At 49.9% G+C, this 19,939-nt stretch overlaps 1 protein-coding gene across 4 annotated transcripts in view; it reads right to left on the bottom strand.

Moving 5' to 3' along the window:
- PIK3CD (phosphatidylinositol-4,5-bisphosphate 3-kinase catalytic subunit delta) overlaps nucleotides 1-19,265 on the bottom strand; it is a 35,314-nt gene extending 16,049 nt beyond the window's left edge. The window contains exons 1-3 of one of the 4 annotated variants that reach the window (XM_074558867.1): nucleotides 19,107-19,265; nucleotides 720-793; nucleotides 193-356 (exon numbers count right to left, since the gene is read on the bottom strand). In XM_074558867.1, the coding sequence (XP_074414968.1) occupies nucleotides 193-333 (141 nt within the window). In that variant the 5' untranslated portion in view covers nucleotides 334-356; nucleotides 720-793; nucleotides 19,107-19,265. Of the gene's footprint in view, nucleotides 1-192; nucleotides 357-719; nucleotides 794-6,119; nucleotides 6,497-19,106 lie in introns of those variants that run through there. The other 3 variants (XM_074558869.1, XM_074558866.1, XM_074558868.1) reach the window with 3 other exon arrangements.
- Between the last annotated feature and the right edge of the window lie 674 nt (nucleotides 19,266-19,939).

Raw genomic sequence — 19,939 nt, 5'->3', positions numbered from 1 at the left:
GAGCTTCTCAAGTCTTGTCAACACTATCCAGTTCCCAAGGATGCTTCTCTCCCTGTGGATAGCACTCTCACATGACTTCACATCCCTTTTTTGACTCTCATCCTAAGAGCCTGCTGCTGGAAGCAGAGCTCTGCAGTGGATGACCCTGGCTCTAACACAGACTGTCACCCAAAGCTGGTAGGAGGCTGTTACCTGCTTGATGGTGCCCAGGCTGGCATTGCAGGGCACTGAGAGGTTTAGGTATATTCCTGTGGGCAGCAAAAAGTCCACCTGGATGCTTTGGTTTTCCCCCTTGGACCAGAATTCCGTAGGGCAGTAAATGCCTGGGGGCATCCTGCTCACTGCTCAGCTACCACCTGCAACAAAAGGGAAAACAATCTGGTGCTGTTGACTACATGTGATCTGCTCAGTTCTGGGCTGGGCTCTGAAAAAAATTAATGTGCAAAAGAACCCAAAGAAAGGAAGGTCAGCACAGCCTTAAAGCTCATGAAAAGTTAGTAAATTAGTAAAAATTCCACTTCAGTGCCTTTGAGCCACATGTAACTATAGCATTTGCTTCTATTTCAATGCAACCCTCTCTTAATCCCTTCTAGGCCAGGATTAACATCTACACCTTCACTTGACACAGAAATAAGAGAACTATGTTCTCTGGAGAACAAGGACATTGTCCCAATAGCTCATGTATGACCAAGCAGCCAAGAGAAACAGCAATTTCCTACCCCTGGCTGTGTAAGGCAATCCTCAGGCCACATGCTCCAAGCTCCACTTTGTTTTTCCAGAGCTCAGTTCCAGTCTGCAAGAGGGAGAAAGGGTTGTTGCTGGTTCCAAGTATGCATGCAATTTATACACACAAACAAATAATACTCTGCTGTACATCTCCTCTCTACAAGTATAGAAAAATGAAGTTGAAGGGTGAGGCAGGCAGAATAAGTTTGTTAATTCCATCTGCAGCCTGTCCCTTGGCACGATGCTACAATTTATTTCCAGCACATCCAAGGAATGCAAAGAGAACAAGAATCTGAACGCTATCAGGTACGAGCTGCTGTTTCCAAACACAGGATGACACAAAAGGCATTCACCAGCAGCCTGTCAGACATTTCCTTTCTCAAAGGCCTGTAACAAAGTCTTCATCTATTTGCCCACAAGCAAAATGCTACAGCAATAAAACCTCTGGTTTCCTGCACATGTGGCAAGTGGCACAGTGGTGTCCCCACGTGCTGGAGATACTGGAACTGCTGGCACTGGGAGGGAAGTGGCTCCAACCAATTCTCTGCAAGCATCCCAGCAAAGAAATCAGCTCACCCCAATTCCCTCTCACCGCTTTCCTGCCAGGTCAGCAGAGGAACATGCCAGTGGTACAGCCTGGAAGGTGCTCAGCCCTGAGCAAGTCTGTGTCCCTTCTCCTCAGCCCATGAAACCAGCACAGCATTTCCCCATTCACAACTTAAAGCACAGCTTTGCAGCCGTGGCTGTAGGGGCTTGGAACGGAGCTGAGCAATGTGCAGCTGATTCCCAAACCACAGAGTCCTGCTGGCAGCTCCTCAGGAGCCCCAGCAGGCACAAGGAGCCCAGCAGCTTATCTGCCAGCTCCTGGGAGCACACCACTTCCCTGTCAGCAGTGAGGTCAGGATTCCCAGAAACACGAGCTGTGTTTTATCTGTCCTGCTTCCTCAGCACAGAGCCTGCATCACCACAAACCACCCCTGGCCTGCAGGGAGGGCAGCAAGGGGGGAGGAGGCAAGGCTTACCAGTTTGAATAAAGCAGAACAAGCTGGCCTTGTTCTCTGACCATCAACACTAAAAACAGCAGGTTTCTGGTGTATCTGCTACCTCAGCCTGAATCAGCAAACTACCACAACTCGGCTGACCAGCAGAGACAGAGACACAGCCAAGGCTGAGCTGCTTCCTCCTGCTGAGGATTTCTATCTGGCATCACATCCCAGAGAATATGAAGTGCCTGCCTAAGCCACGAGCACTACGGTGTCAGTTCAAGCTCAGCACCTTGTCTTGCCAAACTCCCTGATTCAGAGGATGCAGGATTTTTTCCTGGTGTGAATATACCAAAGAAAGAATAACTCAGGATTTTCATAGTTTCTAATACATCATTTACCAAGTCTCTCCCCTTCCCATTGCTAAATTCAGAATGTTCTCCTTGCTGGAGCTCAGATCTGATGAGACAGTTCTTTCATGAGGCCAGCTCTGCCTAGATGGGTGCTCCTGCACTGCCTGACTTCCCTCTTCCCCTTTGCCTTGGGAAACTGAACAGAGTTCTCCAACCTTGTCTGCACTATCTTGACCTCGTGTGTACAAGCAATTACAATTCCCTTTTCTCTGGGTTGTTCTGCCATTTGTGAACAGCCAAGTGCAGCATCACTCCTTTTTGGCAGGGTTTACACTACTGGAGTAATTTGAGATATACTCCCTGTCTTTCACTGCAGCAGTCTTCCAAAAAAAAAAAAAAAAAGAATTCTCCAATATAAATGTCAATTTTTAAAGCCCAGACCTCTTCATCACTGGGCAGTAAGAGTGGTGGAGGAAAATAACCACGAGACAAAATTTCACTTTTTAGATGAAGGCAACTCCACAACTTCCCCTGTGCCCTCTGCCTCAGTTCATTATTCTTCAGTCCGCATGAAAGCTACAGGCTGCTCTCCCCCTGTAGTATTTATTTAGTGTGCAGGTAATAAATGTGTATCCTTAGCAAAGAGGGGAGGTGATTCCCACATGGGATAAGTCCATGCACTAGGAGAGAAATAAACCCTCCATTTTACTGAATGCCATGTAGGGAATAGAGGCACAGCATCAGCTACAGGAGAGAACACAGCTGAGGAATCTGAGGAAAGGTAAATTTGTGCAGAGTCCAAGAGACACATCTGAAACCACCCAGCCACTATTTAACAAGCCACCAGCCAACATAAAACCTACTAACACAAATTTCAATTTCCTCTTGTGAAGTTTATCAACCACAGCTCTGATGTTTACAACATGCAACTGCTTTGGAGAAGAAAAGGCCAAAAAAAATCCAAAAAAGAAAGCAAAAAGATCAGACATGGAGCAGCGTTCCCCTGCGAGGCTGCAGCATCAGACAGACACGGAAGCTCCGACACCTACAAACAAATTGCAAAATTACAAAACCCCAGGACTACCAAAATACCTCTTAGCTTATAGGAAATGAGCAGTGCAGAGCTCACAGGTGATGTGCTGCGTGGGAGACTGCAGGAAGCCACTTTCATTGCAGGCATGGCTTTGGCTGGGGGAGGAGACCACGGAATTTTGGGGTACACACGTGTCTGACATGGCTTCAGCACACAGTCAGTACCCTGGGCAGAGTTGAGCCAGCTCTGAGCTCTCACAGCACTTCAGTGTGCTCTGAAAGTGTTTTCAGCTGGGTCTTGATTTTTTGGTTGGGGTCACAGGGTAAAACAAGCCCACACTGCAGACAGGTTATTTCAGCACTGATTGACAGTAAAAGCAACTCCCAAATTCTCCTTCAAGACAGATGGGGAAGAATCCTGCAGCAGGTAAGTGTGTCAAACTGTGCCTGCACATGGGAGAGCAACCCAAACCCAGGCAGGGTTAGCTGGGGACTCACACCCAGTGCCAGTCACCCCAGCACACACAGACCCAGGCTGGAGCTGCTTCCCCTTGGTGTCACAGGCCAGACCTGCTCCTGTGCCCCAGATGTTCCCATCACAGCTTCCAGCAGTCTCCTGTAACACAGGATCCATGTCTCAGCTGTGCCACAGGGCCATCTCTGCTCTCCTTCAGCTCCTGGGACAGGGCTAAAACCTCAGTACAGACCCAGCCTGCACCACAGCTCTGTCTCTGGTTCCTCCTTCCACACACCCACAAGTGTCAAGCTCAGGTCATGAACCAGGTAGGAAAACACTGGGGACTCCTTAGAAAAGTGTGGAAAACCATTCAAGCACTGAACAACCCCTAAAATCAAGAGCCTGGCCTTTTATCTTCCTCAAACTCTAGTTTAGAATATTTTAATTCCCTTTACTTGGTTTACCATCCTATGACTTCTACCTCCACCAAATATAAAAATCAAATACAGTTTCTTTTTCATACTATCAGCTTCCATTTTGTACATTGATCTCTCCTATCCTGCCACGCAGTTGCCTGCACTGATTCACTCATTCTTTCAACAGCAGTCCATTGTTCATCCAGCTCTACATACAGACACAGTTATGCTGCTTTGACAATGCCTTTTCTTAGATATTTCTGAGCCCCTGATTAATCTGACTTTTACTTACACAAACCATTAGATGGATGTAGCTGTACCATGAACTGTCCCTGGCGAGGGGTGAAAATGCCCACACCTAACTCTTCAGGCCTCTGAGACACTACAGAGCATCCTCTTCCCTACCAGAGGTGCTGATGAAAACCAGCGCTTAATTAACAAAAATCAGCATCTTCTGTGCATCCAGGTGTCACTGGAGAACCATGAATTTTCCTACCATCCATGGATTTGTTCTGGTTATGTGGAAACTACAAGGATCAAGCTTTAAACAACCACCAGGGAAGACTCCCCTGGCTTGGGCCCTGCCCTTAATGAAATAAAGACTCCTTTGAGCTTTTAAATTGTTCAATGCCCACCTCACACACGCACACACCCACAAAACAGACTCACAGGGAAAAATAATGGAAGCAGAACTACACTAATGTGATCTGAACTGGGGATAACCTTGTTTGTGTGCAGGGCTGATGATGAAAGGGGTTGTCAGCAAGAGAAGAGATAGGAAAGCAGAATGCACATGTGCTGATAAAAACAGGCTGCAGTTTTGGGGCTCCCAGCTGCAGAAGAGTATCAGAGCAATATGCCATCATTCAGGCTCAGCAGAACCTCAGATCCAACCAGCAACAGCCAGAGGGAGGGAAAGAGGAGTTCAGGCAAAGAAACTTAAGAGAAAAATAAATGTAAAGCCATTCCTCATTCTGGGAGTAAAACATTATCACCACAGAGAGACATCACAGAGCTAGAAAAGCATCTGATGGGAGACTCAAGAACCTTGATGGAAACTTCCAATCAGCTTTTGGGCAAGTTCACAGTATTGCCCGAGGAACTACCTAGTGGGAAAATGTATATTCAGTGGTTAAAGCAAAAGCTTGAAAACCAGCACTGTGCACAGCTCTGTTCCCAAACCTGACAACTGTTTGCTGCACAACATCAAACAACAAACTCCTCCGTGTTTCAGCCTTCTCACATGCTCAAGTACAGCCTGTAACTCACGAGGGGTGTTGTAACTCTTAAACGCTGGCAAAGGGATATGAGATCCTTGCACCCTTGCTATTACTGCTAACACAGGCAGAGCCTGGGAGTTGGAGGAAGTTGTGATAAACGAAAGCTTCCAGCTGAAGAAGTTGCTGAAATTAGGTTTTTTCAACTGTTCCCAACGGCTCCACAACACCAGAAACCAGAGTGCATCTTGTTGATGGAAACAAATCACAAGTTATGGGTTTCTAATGACTTCCATCACGACATTCACCTCTCAGGTTCCCACCTCAGGCACATACAGCGTGCCATGCTCCAGACTCTCTTCTGGAGCTCTTAAAAGACCCTCCTGCCCTTCCAAAAACATAACCCACAGCAGAAACACACACGAACAGCTGAGCCAGGCAGCACAAGCCCTACACCAGGGCAGGTCCTGATGACCAGGTGTTACCCGGGAGGGACAATCGTGGCGACAACGTTCCATGTGCCAAAGCCACCTAAAGGCCAGGCAGACACCAGTAGCACCCTGCGGAATGGGCCGGCAGGTGATGAGTGGTTACTGGCCAAAACAGCCAGCCCGCTGCCTGCCATCCATCCATCCATCCATCCATCCATCCATCCATCCATCCATCCATCCATCTATCCATCTATCCAAGCACTGCCACCCGCGCCAAGGGCGGCCCCCGGGCAGCCCGGGCCGCTCAGCGGCTGTGCCGAGCCCGCTCTCCGTGAGGCTGGAGCGCTTTTCCCGAGCGCAGCAGCAGCGCTGCTCGCTGACGGCGCCCGAGCGGAGCCGGCATTTGCCGCAGGCTGCCCCGCAGCGCCGGCCGCGCACCCCGGAGCCCCCGGCCCGCCCGGCCCCCGCTCCCCAGCCCCGGCCCGGCCCGGTCCCGGCGCTCACCTGCGCTGGCGGCCGGGGGGTCCCGGGGGCTGCGGGGCTCCCGCGCTCCCGGCCCCGCTCCGGCACCGCCCCGGCCCCGCCTGCCGAGGGGCGGTGGAGGGGCCGCGCCCGCCGCGTCCCGCCCCTCCCCGGTGCTGTTCCGGGGCCGTTCTGTGCCGTCCCGGTGCCCCCGGCCCGGCAGCGCGGCCCCGCTCCGCACGCAGCGGAGATGCCGGGGGAAAGGCGCGGCCGCGGCAGCAGCCGGTGCGGGCAGCGCTCGGTGATGGCAGCACTCGATGATGGCTGCGGTCGGTACCGGCAGCACTCGGTACCGGCAGCCGAGCGCACCGAGTGTCCGGAGCATGACGTGGCCGCCCCCCTGTGCCGCACTGGCGGCGAACCGGAGGCACCCGCGGCTCGCTCCGGGGCCGCACAGCAGCGAGGGCAGGTCCTGCGAGCACATCTGTGCGTGGAACTGCCCGCACAGGAGGTGTAAAACGGCTTGGGATTCACTCCTTTCCTGGAAAGCGCTCCTTTGACTGCCTCAGTCCTACAACTGCTCTTTCGTCATGTGGGAACCCTAGAAACTGGCTGACACCGAGTCTGGGAGGAAAACAGGGAGGACATTCAGAGGGAAAAGACACGGAGTGTGGGAGACAAGGAGAGAGCCCCAAAGAGAAGGGGAGAGACCTTGCTGAGCGCTGGCAGTGGGTAACAGTGCAATAAGGGTGGGGAGTACCCCAAATCCCAAAGCAGAGTCTAGGGGATTTGGGGGATGAGAGGAAACCTCCGAGGCAGGCAAGGTGCCCGTGGGTCCAAAGCAGGAGCAGGGTAGGTTTTGACACGCCTGGTGCTCCACTTTCACCAAGCCCTCCTTTAAATGCTGGATACCAATGACGCACAGGGTTATCCACGCGGTTTTTTCTCTCCCCAGCCTGTTGTACAGGTCCATGGACTGCAGGGAAAGCCCACCCAGGCACTGAAGCCCTGTGCAGGGTCTCATCCCACCAGTTCCCCACTTCTCACACCCCTGGGGCTGCCAGCACCCTTTGCTCAGTGCAGCTCTCCCAACTGCCACGGGAAATCAGTGGCTCCAAAGCAGCAGCAGATGGGGACAAGAAATGTTCCCAGTGTTCAAAGACAATCATTCCTCTCTATCTCATTAAATTTTCAGCAGCAATTAGATACTCCAAGACCATGCGCTCCTCTGAAAAGTCTCTCTCTTTTCACACATCTCCTCTGAAATGCCCACCGTATTTTAGGTCACAAATGAGAAAATATTGGGAATGTGGAATTGTGATTTTAATTATTTCACTGCCACACATGGAAGCAAAAAGCCCTGGTACAGTGCATGGTTTGTGCTACTGCGTCACCTCGACTGGTCCTGCAGTTTTACGACTCCCAGAATCACCATTTTCCTAAAGCTTTTGCTGAGACATATGATTAAGGTATAAATTCTTTTTTCCCCCTCTATATTATCGTCCAAGAAAAGCTCATTATTCTTGCAATCTGACTCATTTTTTTCCCCTGAACATTACTAGCTGGCAACCCAGATATCTTGCCAACAGTACAAGATGTGACTGTTGAAACATTCATTGTTCAACTCAGTTTGAATCTACTATCGTGTCTCCATGTGACCTTATAACGCTCAGAAATTGTCTATTTTAAATCATCAGCCCTGACATGTGTTGAAGATATTTTTAACAGACTGTTTACAGGAATTCTGGTTTCTGTTCTGTATTTTTTTTTTCCTTTTCAACAGCTTTTCTATTCATCATCTCCAAGTTTCACATGTACAGCTGTACTGAACACCAACAGGGCATTTGCCCACATGGTCTGTGAGAAATTGGACATCAGAAGCTGAAGGGAAGGGAAAAAGGATCTCAGTCAGAAAAAATAACTGCAACCTGCTAAGACTGAGATCTGAGACCTCCAGGAAGAACAGAAGGGAGGGTTACTTAGTTTTCTTCTGTGTTATCGAGAGCCAAACAGGGCTAATGCATTGGAAGAGAACACTGCTAAAAGGGCAAGTGGAATTATTTCAAATGCATCCGACATGAGGGACATCAAGGCATGCCAGATCACAACATCCATTTCCACTCCATGCCAGTGTGCTTCACATTCACCCAGATTGTTCATAGAACTCTGAAAGGTTAATTTTGTGTTCTCAGCTCTCAAGCTCTCCCTCTGCCTGTGGGCATGTGCTCTGTGCCACTGAATCTGGTGAATCTGCAGAATCACACAATTCCACGCTGCTGCTGAGGCTGGGGGTGCTTGTCCTGCTTGGGGAACGATGCAGACCCAGCCTAGCAGTCTCCACCGTCCCGCTCTCAGGAAATTCACCCAGTGATGAGCCATGGTCAGCTTTTACAGAGAAACAGCAGGAGGGAGGATGACAACGAGACAGAACCACCACAGCTTGGTATTCCCAGGATCACCCAGCAAGAATGCTTCCACCCAGAGACACAAACACCCTGGCTGCCCTCCTGGGTCCCAAGCCACAGGGATGTTGCCAGATGTGGTGAACAGTGACACTTCTGGAGGTGTATTCCCTGCTTCCAGACAGGGACAGAAGAGTCTCCCTCTTCCTTCACCAGCATGGGACAGACAGACAGACCGACAAACAAACAAACAGATGCAAGTGGCTGCATTTCATTGCACCAGGAGGCAAACAGGAAGCCCGAGCAGCCTGAGGAGAGTTGAGGCTCTGCTCCATGTGGTTAGCACTGCTCAAGGTTCACAATGCTCGGCGGGGAAACCGCGCCGGGCTGCAGACACGGCTGGGAGCCGCTTGGGTTTAAAACTCAAAGGATGGGGGTTTTGTTTGCTCTTTTTGCAACAAGATGTGAAACAGGATCACAGCCACCCAAAGTGCAGCCCTGATCCACGCTGGCTGTCAGTGCTGAGCCGTGGGGCTCACCTGCCTGAGCACAGCCACAGGCCACACCAGATCCTCTGGCCAAGCCAAGCTGCTCCAGCGTTTGAAGGTCACTGTTTGGTTTTGCATGTCACACAAAAGCTCTCAGTGCTATAGAATAATACTACACTGCTACACATTATCCCCACTGCCTTTCTAAAGGGTGTCTGCTGGGAGCTGCTCTGCTCCATGCTTTGGAGATTTTTTAAATACACATACATATACACACGCGCATATATATATATATATATATATATATACATATACGTACACACACGCTTTGAAGAGTTATTTAAGCACACATACACACACACACACATATATATACACACACACATATATATATATATATATATATTTGGGGTACCCAGGTCTTCTTGCAAGCCAACACCATGCATGTCAAGGAACATGAGAAGAATTAGGATAAACTGCACTAAGTGTTGTACCTGCACCTCACAGAGCACAGGAACAGGCACAAGGTATCCCCCCCCGAGCCCCCAGCTCTGCTCCCTGGACTCATCACTCCATACACCCCTTGTCTGTCACATCCTGACACACAGACATCCTTCACCCACCCCCAAACCAGCGCTGTTCCCTCTCCTCTCCTTCTACACTGCAACAACCTGCTCAGGAGGACGTTGCCCTGAAGACAAACGTGACACAGCTCAGCCTTTGGGACAGCTGAGGACACCGTGGTTATAACATGAGTTGTTTTTCTTTCAGGAACAAGGCCACAGTTTACTTGTTGATGTTGCCACAAGTGAGATTTTAGAGACTAAAACCACAACAAAGCATCAGCATGGTTTTCTCTTTGATGACCGTGCATTCAAACAAAAATGCCATTAAAAAAACCTTTTCACAAGCTGTGAGGAACTGATGGTGAAGTATTAGGGGGTGGGATGCAAGGACCTGAGCAGTCTGTTTGTTTGAAAAGCTTCTGAAATGCTGTCAGTCTCGTGACCCCAAAATGACAGAGAGAAGGGAGAATGACGACAAAGACACTCAGCCCTTGTGCTGAAGGCCAAAGTGGCCTGATTTGGTGTCCTTGCCCAGATAAAAATACTGGTTTATTTGTGTGACTATGTATTTAAATGAAGGATACTGCAGACTTGGGAACAACGTGTTCCTCTCTGGTTCTCCCATAAACGTTGGCAGAGCAGAACTGTAACAAGGCACGACCCGAGTCAGCTGCAGGGGCAGCCGAGGTTCCCTCCTGGCCAGCAGCAGCACCACAGGAGAACAATCCCGGGAGGCAGCTCTGCCTCACAGTTATCAAAATGAGGGCTTGTTTGGTACCTCCTCGTTGTTTCCTCACCAGAATTTCTGAGTTACCACCTCTGCCCATGCCAGAGTCAGTGTTGAGGCAAAAGGCAGGTTCTGTGGATGGTGGGTGCTGTAACAGCAAATCATCCCCAGAACAGAGAGAAGGTACAACCAAACTGAAGCAGGAGATGCTGCTGGCCCAGCCCTGCCAGCAATGTGAGGCTACAGCTCTGTCAGGGATAATGGGAGCTACTGACTGCAAAAATACAGGAGATTGTTTAGGCAAAAAACCCCACAAATAAAGAAAAATGCCCAGCAAAGTTGCACAGGCTGCTGTGGAAACCCAAGGCTTTGAGGGCAGGTAAGGGGTTTTGTTCTGCTCCTCACATGGTGCCAATGGCACAGCTTCTGCTGTGCTGTGTTTTCCTGCGTGCAGAGCACTGGGAATGCTCCTTCGTGTTCCACAGGGCGTTCTGGGGAGCTCTGCTGTTTGTACAGCCCAGCCGAGCTCTTCAGCTGGTGGAGCTGCACAGCTCAGAGCAGCAATGTCACAACACACCACGATTTCATCACTTAGAGCACGGCTGCGACACAAACACAGCATTTCCCCCCTCAGGGAATGCCACTCAAGAGCTGACTTCTGTTGAAAATGAATTTTGATACAAAACCAAAAAATGCCAAACACAGATGCCAGAATCTCCATTCCGTTTCTGACTATCCATTCTGCAGGAGGGACAAACAACTTTCCTTTCTCTTGTTGTTTTCTTTCCTTGCAACACAAATGAGTGATCTTTAAAACCACACATTTCCATTATGAATTGCAACTGCCTATTTAACTAAACCACGCTATTTGTTCTTGAAATTACTGTTAGGGGATTCTGGATCCTTTTCTTTGCTACCAGAAGGAAAGCAGCACCCAGTCTTCCCACACTCAGAAGCACAGCTTGAGTTCACAAAACCAGACTTCAGTGACAAAGTCACAGTGCTAAAAGGAAAGTCCTTCATCCCGTTTGGGAATTTTGGGGGTCTTTATTAATTGTTTCCAGTAAGACCGGATCTTGCAGCTTTGTGTGTGGGTGGCTGCACCCTGAAGGCAGATGCAGGTGCCTGCCTCTGCTAAATATTTTGCACAGACTCAAGAGTTTGTTGTATTTCGGTGGTTTTTGTTTATTTAGCTTTGACAGCTAAAATGTGTATTCCAAACTAAGCAACATTCAGAACCCAAATGAATACACTCTCTGCATGAAAATCAGAATATATGTATCGTGTTACCAAGCGAGGCAGATGCCAGTGAGAAATGCTTTAAGAATTTTTTAGCAGCCACCTGAAAAATCACTTAAGAGTCAGAAATAAGTAGCAAAGGCCATTGCATGAGTCACCAGTGACAACAAGGAGAAAAGGAATGCGAATGGAATTTTTCTTCTTTTTTTCTAAAATGAGAGATGGCTCTAGCTGAAAGAAAATTATTTTTACTGTTACCACAGGAAAATTTCCATTTGCAAAAAGGGGAATTTCCACCTGAGACATATTGATGAAGGTTCATTTACATAGCTGGAGGTAACAACTTTTACCATGGGAACAGTGATGAAGGAAAAACAAATTCTTTTCAGTAGCGGGAAAGCGCAAAATTTTTGTCCGCAAATTTTGGTCTAGAAATAGATAATGTTTGTTTTCATTAAGTCTTTAAAAACACTGACAAAGAAGAGAAGATGTATTTCACAGAAGGGAAGAGTCCAGCCAGCCTAAACAGAACCAGGACTGGGAAACTGCAGGACAAGTCCTGACCATGTTAAACACTTGGATTATGTGCTACAAAGGCGAGTGTGGCACAAAAAATAAAGTAAAAAAGCTCCATTGTTTGTTATGGGAGAATAATCATTAAAACCACAGCAGCTGGGTCTGAGTGAGGGTGGGTCTCCCCTCAGCAGCAGGAGGCACCTGAGCACACAAGAGATTTTTCCATTTTCCCAGAATGGCAGCAAGGTAACACAAATTACAGAGTTTGGGAACCTTTGCCCATGCAACCACTCATTCACTGGGCTGGAAAATTGTCAGGATCTTGGATGGAATTTGATACAGGTCCATTTTCACCAGGCCCCAATAGCCTGGGTCTGTATTAGAATGGCCAGCTCCCAGCAAGTTCCCTTGTATTCTAACTCAGTATTATCCCCCCTCCTGGGTGTCCCTTTTCCAGAGGGTCTCTGCTGGGAGCTGCTCTGCAGCACCACATGGACCTGAAATCCAGAATTTACCCTGGCACCAAGAGGAAAAAACCATCAGAAAAAAGCAGCCATAAAGCACCTGCAGCTTGTGGTGCTGGGGGCTCAGCAAGATGATAACTTTGCATTAAATTTCCTATTTTATTTCCTCGCTACCTGCAACAGGAAAAAACTCAACCTCTCATTTCCTTCCTCCCAGTCACTTTCTGTTTGGTGTTTTGAGCAGCTGCTGCAAACTAGCTGCAGTCAGGAGCCAGATTTTCAGTTTGCTCTTCTTTAAAGGCCATGGGCAGAGACACAGAGCAGAGTCTGCAGGGTGAGGAGGGGACAGTGACAGCCCAGAGCCCACAGGCACGAGGGGAAGGATGCTGGGATGCCAGCAGGGCAGAACCAAGTGCACAGCCCTGCCAAAAAGGAGAGCACTGAGCACGGCTTTGGCTTTCTGAATTAGTCTTGGAGAGTTAATGGGAAAATGTAATGGAATCTTTGCATCCTCCTTCTTTCCACGAGCACCAGCTGCACAGGTGTGTGCTGCTCTGGACAGCACAGCAATGCTGCCAAGCCACACTTTGGGGCTTTGGGAATGGAATGAGCACACAGCCCTGTGCTTTGGGGAGCCAAGGTGCTCACTCAATTCTTCAGACAAGAGTTTGCCTTGAAAGACATTTCTCCCACCCTCAGCAGCCCCCAACCAAAACACAGCTACTGGCTACACATGTGATTCCTCCAGTGGCAGAAACAGAAACATTTCAGAAGCCCTTTGACACTAAAAATACATTCCTTCCCCTGCTCGGACTTCTCCTTTAGCAGAAAGATTCCTCTCCCTGTGCCATTTCCCAGTCTGCCACCCTCGTCTCTTGGCTCCCAGCCTGCAGCCAGACAAATTCAAAGCAAAGAGCTCCCATGGGCCAGAAGGGCTTTTACTGCCAGCACCCACTTAGAGCCATTCCCTGCTGACGGGTCATGCCCTGCCTGCTCCTCCCTCACATTATTTATTTACCACTCTCCCCTTCCTTCAAAGCTTCATTGATTGCTGCTCACGCTGTGCCTGGGGAGTCACAGTGAGGACAGACACCAGCAGCACTGGCAGCTCCTCACACTCAGCTCTGTCACTGTCAGGATGCACAGAGCAAACCTGGAGATTTGCACAGACCCCTCAGGTTACCAAATCACAAACCCACACCTCTTGTTTTCACTGTTGAACCAGAACCAGCAGAGGCCCGCAGGGATTTGAAATGTGCCCCCCTCCTCTTGGCAAAATACAAATACAGGCATCTGATCTCATTTGAGCTCTTGTCCCCCAGGGCTCTCATCTTTACTGAATCTTTGTCTTCCCTTATCTCTGGCAATGGGCACGGCAGGATGTTTGGTGGTAACAGATTTATCACAGGCGCTGAGAATCGCTCAGTCCACAGCACCAGAGCATTTTCCCCTTCTCCTCCTCCTGAACCTCTTTTGTGGGGTTCCAGCTGACCACAGGAGGAAAGGCAGCCAAGCATCTACTCAACTTACAAATGACAAAAAATAGCACATGAAATCCTGCTAAGTTGCAAAAAAAATCAAGATGACAACACCCAACAAACTTGCACAGGAGAGAGCTGACAGAGCAAGGTCCCTCCAGTGCCCTTCAGCCACTTTGGGCAGCAGTGACCAGCCACAGCACAATCAAACCTTGATTAATTTTTTATCACCTCCTTGACGCTTGGTGTTTCCAGCTCATCACCAGATGGTTGTGCCTGTTACCTTGGCTGTGCTTTGGAGACCTCGCAGGTGCAAGCTGCTGTTGGTGAGCTCATGTCCTGCCCTCATGTGAATTAGCAAAGACTGAGGGAGCCCAGCAAACTGGTCCAGGGAAAAGTGGCCTCCTTCCACTGGCAGGAGACTCTGAGCTGTCCAGCAGTGCTCCCCACTCATTGCCTTGGGATCAGTCTTACAGCAGAAAATTAAATCCAGTCACACTGCTTCTCTTATGTCACAGAAAACAGAGGAAGAGGCCATAAAAACCCAGTCAGCAGCATAACTGATCCTGAATACAACGTTTTTCTCAGCTCTGAATGAAAAGTCAGCAGCTCTGATTGCATGAGCACAAATTCCCCCAAAATTCCCCTCAAACCTTCCATTACAGAGAGACACAACTGAAGTCTAGTAGTAATTGAGGCTGGCACTTGTTTGTTTACCTCTGAAGATTATCTGTTAGATCTCATGGGTGAGTGAATCACCCTGTGCTCCCCAAGTGCAGCTGGCTCTCCCCAGGAGAGGAGCACAGCAGCAGCAGCAGCTCTGCAGATTTCTCCCTGCAAAGGGGCTTCTCCCAGCACTGCATCTCCCATCTCCCTCCCCTCTTTGGCTGGCTGCCTTGACTGAAGAAAAATTTCTGGTGGGAGGACTAAGAACATCCAGGTGACAGGCTGTGTCCTCCAACACACAAGGCAGTTGCAGCCCCTGAGCTGTCTGTGTGCTCCACAGGTTTACAAACCCAAAAGGATTATTTGCTTAGGTAATGCAGAAAAATCTCTCTGCAAGAGCTTAGAGAGCAAGGAAGGGATTCCTGCTAAATTCTAAACAGAGGTGCTGGGAAGACTCATCATGGGAAACAGAACCAGGAGGACAAGAACGCTTGGAATTAATCTGGAAGACATGAATGAGTGTCACCATGAAATCACCAACCACCAAGTGACATTTAGCACATGGTAGAGACTCGCTGTCAAATCTTATTAAGTGCATCCTTGTGCCACAGCAGACAGCTCTGCCCACAGATCAGAGACCACAGTATTACAGTGCAAAAATCATTCATGAGCCTGCTGCTGGGTCTGCAAGGAACCAGAGAATGAAGGAGAAAAAGGAACCCTAATGGAAATTTGTTCCCATCCTATAGAAACCTGGACTAACCAACATTCTGTCCAGTTCTCTCGCAGCCCTGGCACCAATTCCTACATGGATAAGTCAGGCAAACACTGCAGAAGCTGTGCTCCCCTCTCTGTGTCACTGGCCATACCTGGCACCACTGGTAACTGCTGAAAAGCCCCAAAAATGGCACTCAACCTGCAGGAGCCTCTGGTGGAAGCAGTTTCAGTGAGGGGATGTCCCCTCCCTCCTGTCCTGCTGTCATGTGCATTGTGCATGCAAAGCTCATTCATTATTTTTCATCTCTCCCCAGGCACTGATTAAAAGGGAGTCTCACCCAATTTCCCATCCTGTCCCATCCCCTGCAGTGTCCTGTCTCTCTCTCTGCTTTGGCAGCTGTTTTTCCTTCTCCTCCCGGCCCATTTGCCTGCTGTTGTCTGGCTAATTATTTTTACAAGGCTCAATAATTGCTGCAATCTTGCCCATTTTTCATCTCCTTCCTGCAGCAGCTGTGCTCCCTGGCTGCCCACCCTCCTCCTGCGGAGAGCAGGGTGCCAGAGCAAGGCTGTGCAGCCCAACCCTCTATTTACCTTTCCCTCAGTGGTCATTAGCCAGAGGAGCAGCTTTGGGAGTCACTTAGCAACAAACCAAAGCCCTGATGTCACAGTGAGAAATTGCATCTCAGAAACTCCCAATTGCCTCATGCCCTGAGCCAAAGCATCCGGGGCCATGGAGCTCCATCCCTCAAAAATTGCTGCTTCTGGAGGAATGATCTTTGGTTCACTGGCAGATGAGGCAGCAGCAGAGTGATTTCTGATTAAAAATAATCCCCCATTCTTCAGTGATCACACTGGCTGGAGCTCAGGGCTCCTGCTGCCTCTCTAAGGTGCAGCATTGAACAAGAGCACAGCTCAGACACAGCCTAGGTGGCACAGCAGCCCCCTCAACCCAGTTATTCACCTATGAAGATGAATTACAGATTTTAGACATCTTTCTCCACATTTTGTCATTTACTTACGGTCAAACAAGCCATTTCCCCCCTCTCAAAACAGTGGGGAGGAAACATGGCAGTAAATACAGAAATCACACTGACAGCACAGTTCCTAATGCAACTTCTTGGTGTTTTAAGAATGCTGTCAGGCCCCTAAAAACAGAAGTCACAGCTCTTGAGAATTTTCAGTTCTTTGTGAATTTTCAGATAAAATTGACCCTGGCTCTCAGTTTGGGAACCACTTCCCTGAGAGTTCACTCTTGTCCAGCTGGGCAAGCTGCCCAGGGTCATGGAAAGGGAGGGCAGCTCCTCACTGGTGCTCTCCAAACCAGATCCTTCCTCATTTCCCACACTTGACAAACCTAGACTGCATGGTGGCTTTCCAGGCATCAGATCCCAGATTCTGCAGGAAGCAGCACCAGTGATTCAACGTTCAGCATCACCCTGACACTGAGTACCCCTGACTGGTTATCACAAGACTCCTAGAACAGGACAAATTCTGGATTTGTCCATTCAAGAGCAGCAGAGGAAAACAACTCAAAGAGGAGGATGAATGGATCGTTCTGCTGCTGCCCAGCACCGAGCAGGGCATTCATGGGGAGCACACAGCACAGCACCCCCTCCCCAGAGCCACCTCTGTGGGACAGCACCGCACCTGGGAGCCCACAAACACGCCCTGCCTTTTCCAGAGCCTGCACCCAGACCTCCTGCAGGTGTTCCCAGGGGCTCCTTCCAACCGCCAGCCCTGTCCTGCTCTCTTGCAGCTTGTTGTTTCTAAGAGCAGTGGTGTGAAAAAACAGGAAGCCATGCAGAGCAGAGAGAGAATACAGATTGAGGCATGAAAGTGCAGTAGCCCCAGCTTCCCCTGCAGTCACCCCACCCCCTCTTCCCTTCCCACCCCCTCACCACAGGCCACATTCTCGATGAGAAACGCTCAGCCCTTGACGGGAAACCGGGTACGGAGCTGGCGGCCGGAGAGGAGGGAGGGGAAACCCAGCAGCAGCTCCCGGGCTCTGCTGGCCACAGGGGCCAGGAACGGCTCAAATCAGACTCTGCTCCACAGCTGCCTCATCCGAGCCTTCAAGGGAAAGCTCATAACTCCCTTATCCTCAAAAGTTCAGATTTGCTGCTTCAAAGATCCCCTGAGAGCATTCTGCATTCTGGACCAGGCTGAGCTCTGTCCGTGGTTTGCTGCAATCCAAACAGGTGTTTGCACCACTCTATGCCCATGTAATTGTTTAAGGAATGAGGACTCTGAGTGACATCTCTCTATTGAAGAAAGCCAGCAGAACCTCTTGTCTACAGCTCTCCCAACTCACCCCACGCTGGCAAATTGTGACACAAATTTTATGTTTTGCAGGACTCTTCATTGCTCACACCCTTATCTCCCCAGTCTCCAACACAAGGCTGAGAGATGGAAAGGGTGGAGATGAAGAAACATCAAGAAGTTGGGGCAAAAACACTGGCAGGGGACAGAAAAGTCAAGCAAACCACCAAGTACAGGCCAGCACCAAAAACACACCAGCACCTCATCTTCCAAGGCAGAGAAAATATTCCCAGCTTTGTCCAGCACATAACCTTGGCTGTGCTGTGTCTGGATAAAAGAGAAAAGGAGGAAATCTCTTGGGAAAGCTGGTGATGCTGAAAGCCAGGACAAAGCCAACCACCACACACAGCTTGGGCAGTGCTCCAAAATCCAGGGAATTCGGGTGGGATGAGCCTGCACAGCCTGGGCCAGTGCACAGGGGAAGGCACAAACAACCAGGAACCTCCCAGAGCCAGTGACGGCCCAGCATCAGATCAAGGCATCAACACACAGAGACATCAGCACTGCACCTTTGATCAATCAAAAGTCTTTTACATCCGTACTAACCCAGCCCCATGCAGATAATTTGTCCTGCTGTTCTACATAACACATAAAACCATTATTAATCACCAAAACCAAGGAGGAAGGACAGGCATGAGGCCACACAAAGGAGAGAATTAGACAGTCTGATATCTACTGGTGGGAAAGGGGATTGCTCTATTTCCTTAGTCCTGCCCAAAGCCTCTCTGCTGCTCACAAGGGGATGTGCTGGGCTGGAGTTTATTTATAAAACCTATAAGAATGTTGACCCAAGGCTATAACTCAGAGGAAAATAAGCAGAGGTCAGGTTTTCTAAATGCAGTCACAAACCCCAGGGAGAATCTTACCAGCAAGGACCCTCAGCTTTCAGAACTCAGGAGAGGCCCCAGCACTTGTGATCAGCCAAGGACACTGCAAACCATGAGCCATGCCCTGGGTTAAGTGCAGCCCATGCTGCAGCTCTCTGTTCCAGCCACAGAATTCAGGCAGGGGCTGCAGGGAGCTTGAGGGGCATTCCCAGCACCTTTCCTTGCTGGCAGAGCCACCCAGCCTTCCCATGCTCTTGGATTGTTTGGTCTTTTTAAATCACTGATGAAGAGAGGTGCTCCTACAAGTGGTGATTCAGAGCAGGGCCTTTATCTGAATGCTCTGAATCATTCTTTGTAAGAGACCATCCCTGCTGACAAGTGAAGCAGCCTCTGGAGAGGGCAGACAGCAGTGCTGATTAACTCTTGTGTGGTACACCAGGACACCCATGTAAGAGACTGGGCTGTTTGCTCTGCTCATCCAAACCTGCTCCAACAGAAAGCCAAGGCTGGTGCAGCTGGAGGAGGAAGAACACGCAGTCTGCAATCCAAACCCACAGATAACTCGTGTAGCCACGGCCATCCCTATTGTTCTGATCAGGAATCCATGAACTCCTCCTTACCTCGGGGAGGATTCCCCAGCCCAGCACGATGGGGATGCTGCTGGAGGGGTGGGCAGGAGGAGCCCGCAGATGCGGGCTGCCTTCCAGAACCGCTCTTTGGCACAGCACCAAGGCGCATTTACGGTTCCATTTTCCAGAGGGGGCCCGGTATTTATCTCACGGAGAGCCCCGGTACCTCACAGGGAGCCCCGGTATTTCGCAGCCCATCCCCGGCCGTGCGGCACCGCCGCCCCATCTAGCGGCGGCCGCACCGGAGAGCTCCGAGCCCGGACAGCGCTCAGCACAGCGCCCTCTAGCGGCAGCTGCTGTGAATGCCGCAAATATCCGGGCCCTTCTAAAGCCTCTCCCGCCCCCGGCCCAGCCCGGCCTGCTCAGTTCGCGGCCGCCGCCGGGCCAGGCCGGGCCTGGCTCGGGGCAGAGCTCGGCGCCGGGAGCCGCTCCCTGCCAGCAAAGCCGGCGGAATTCCCATCGTTCCCTACCCCCGGCGGGATCGGCTGCGCACCCGCCACGTCCAGGGAGGGGCAAACACAGCCCTGACCCCGCCGGGGCCGGAGCGTGATGGAGAAGCTGCTCCGCTGCAGCAGCGTGGATCCTACCGGGTCACACCTGTGCAAGCACTGCGAGTCATTCAATCCTCCACAATACACCTGTGTGTGCAGAATTAGTAACGAGCTGCTGCCGGTCATTTAATTAAAATACATCCTCCTTTAAAAAATGTTGATTTGATCAGCTCATGCCACCCGCCCCCTAATTTACATTACAAAATAAAACCATAATGTAAAGACCATACAATAATACATAAACACCCTCAGTCAGGATTTCATGAAAAAAGA

Source organism: Zonotrichia albicollis, chromosome 25 (assembly GCF_047830755.1).
Source record: "Zonotrichia albicollis isolate bZonAlb1 chromosome 25, bZonAlb1.hap1, whole genome shotgun sequence".
Taxonomy (NCBI): Eukaryota; Metazoa; Chordata; class Aves; order Passeriformes; family Passerellidae; genus Zonotrichia; species Zonotrichia albicollis.
The sequence above is the reverse complement of the archived record's forward strand: the minus strand, read 5'-3'. Positions and strand labels throughout refer to the sequence as shown.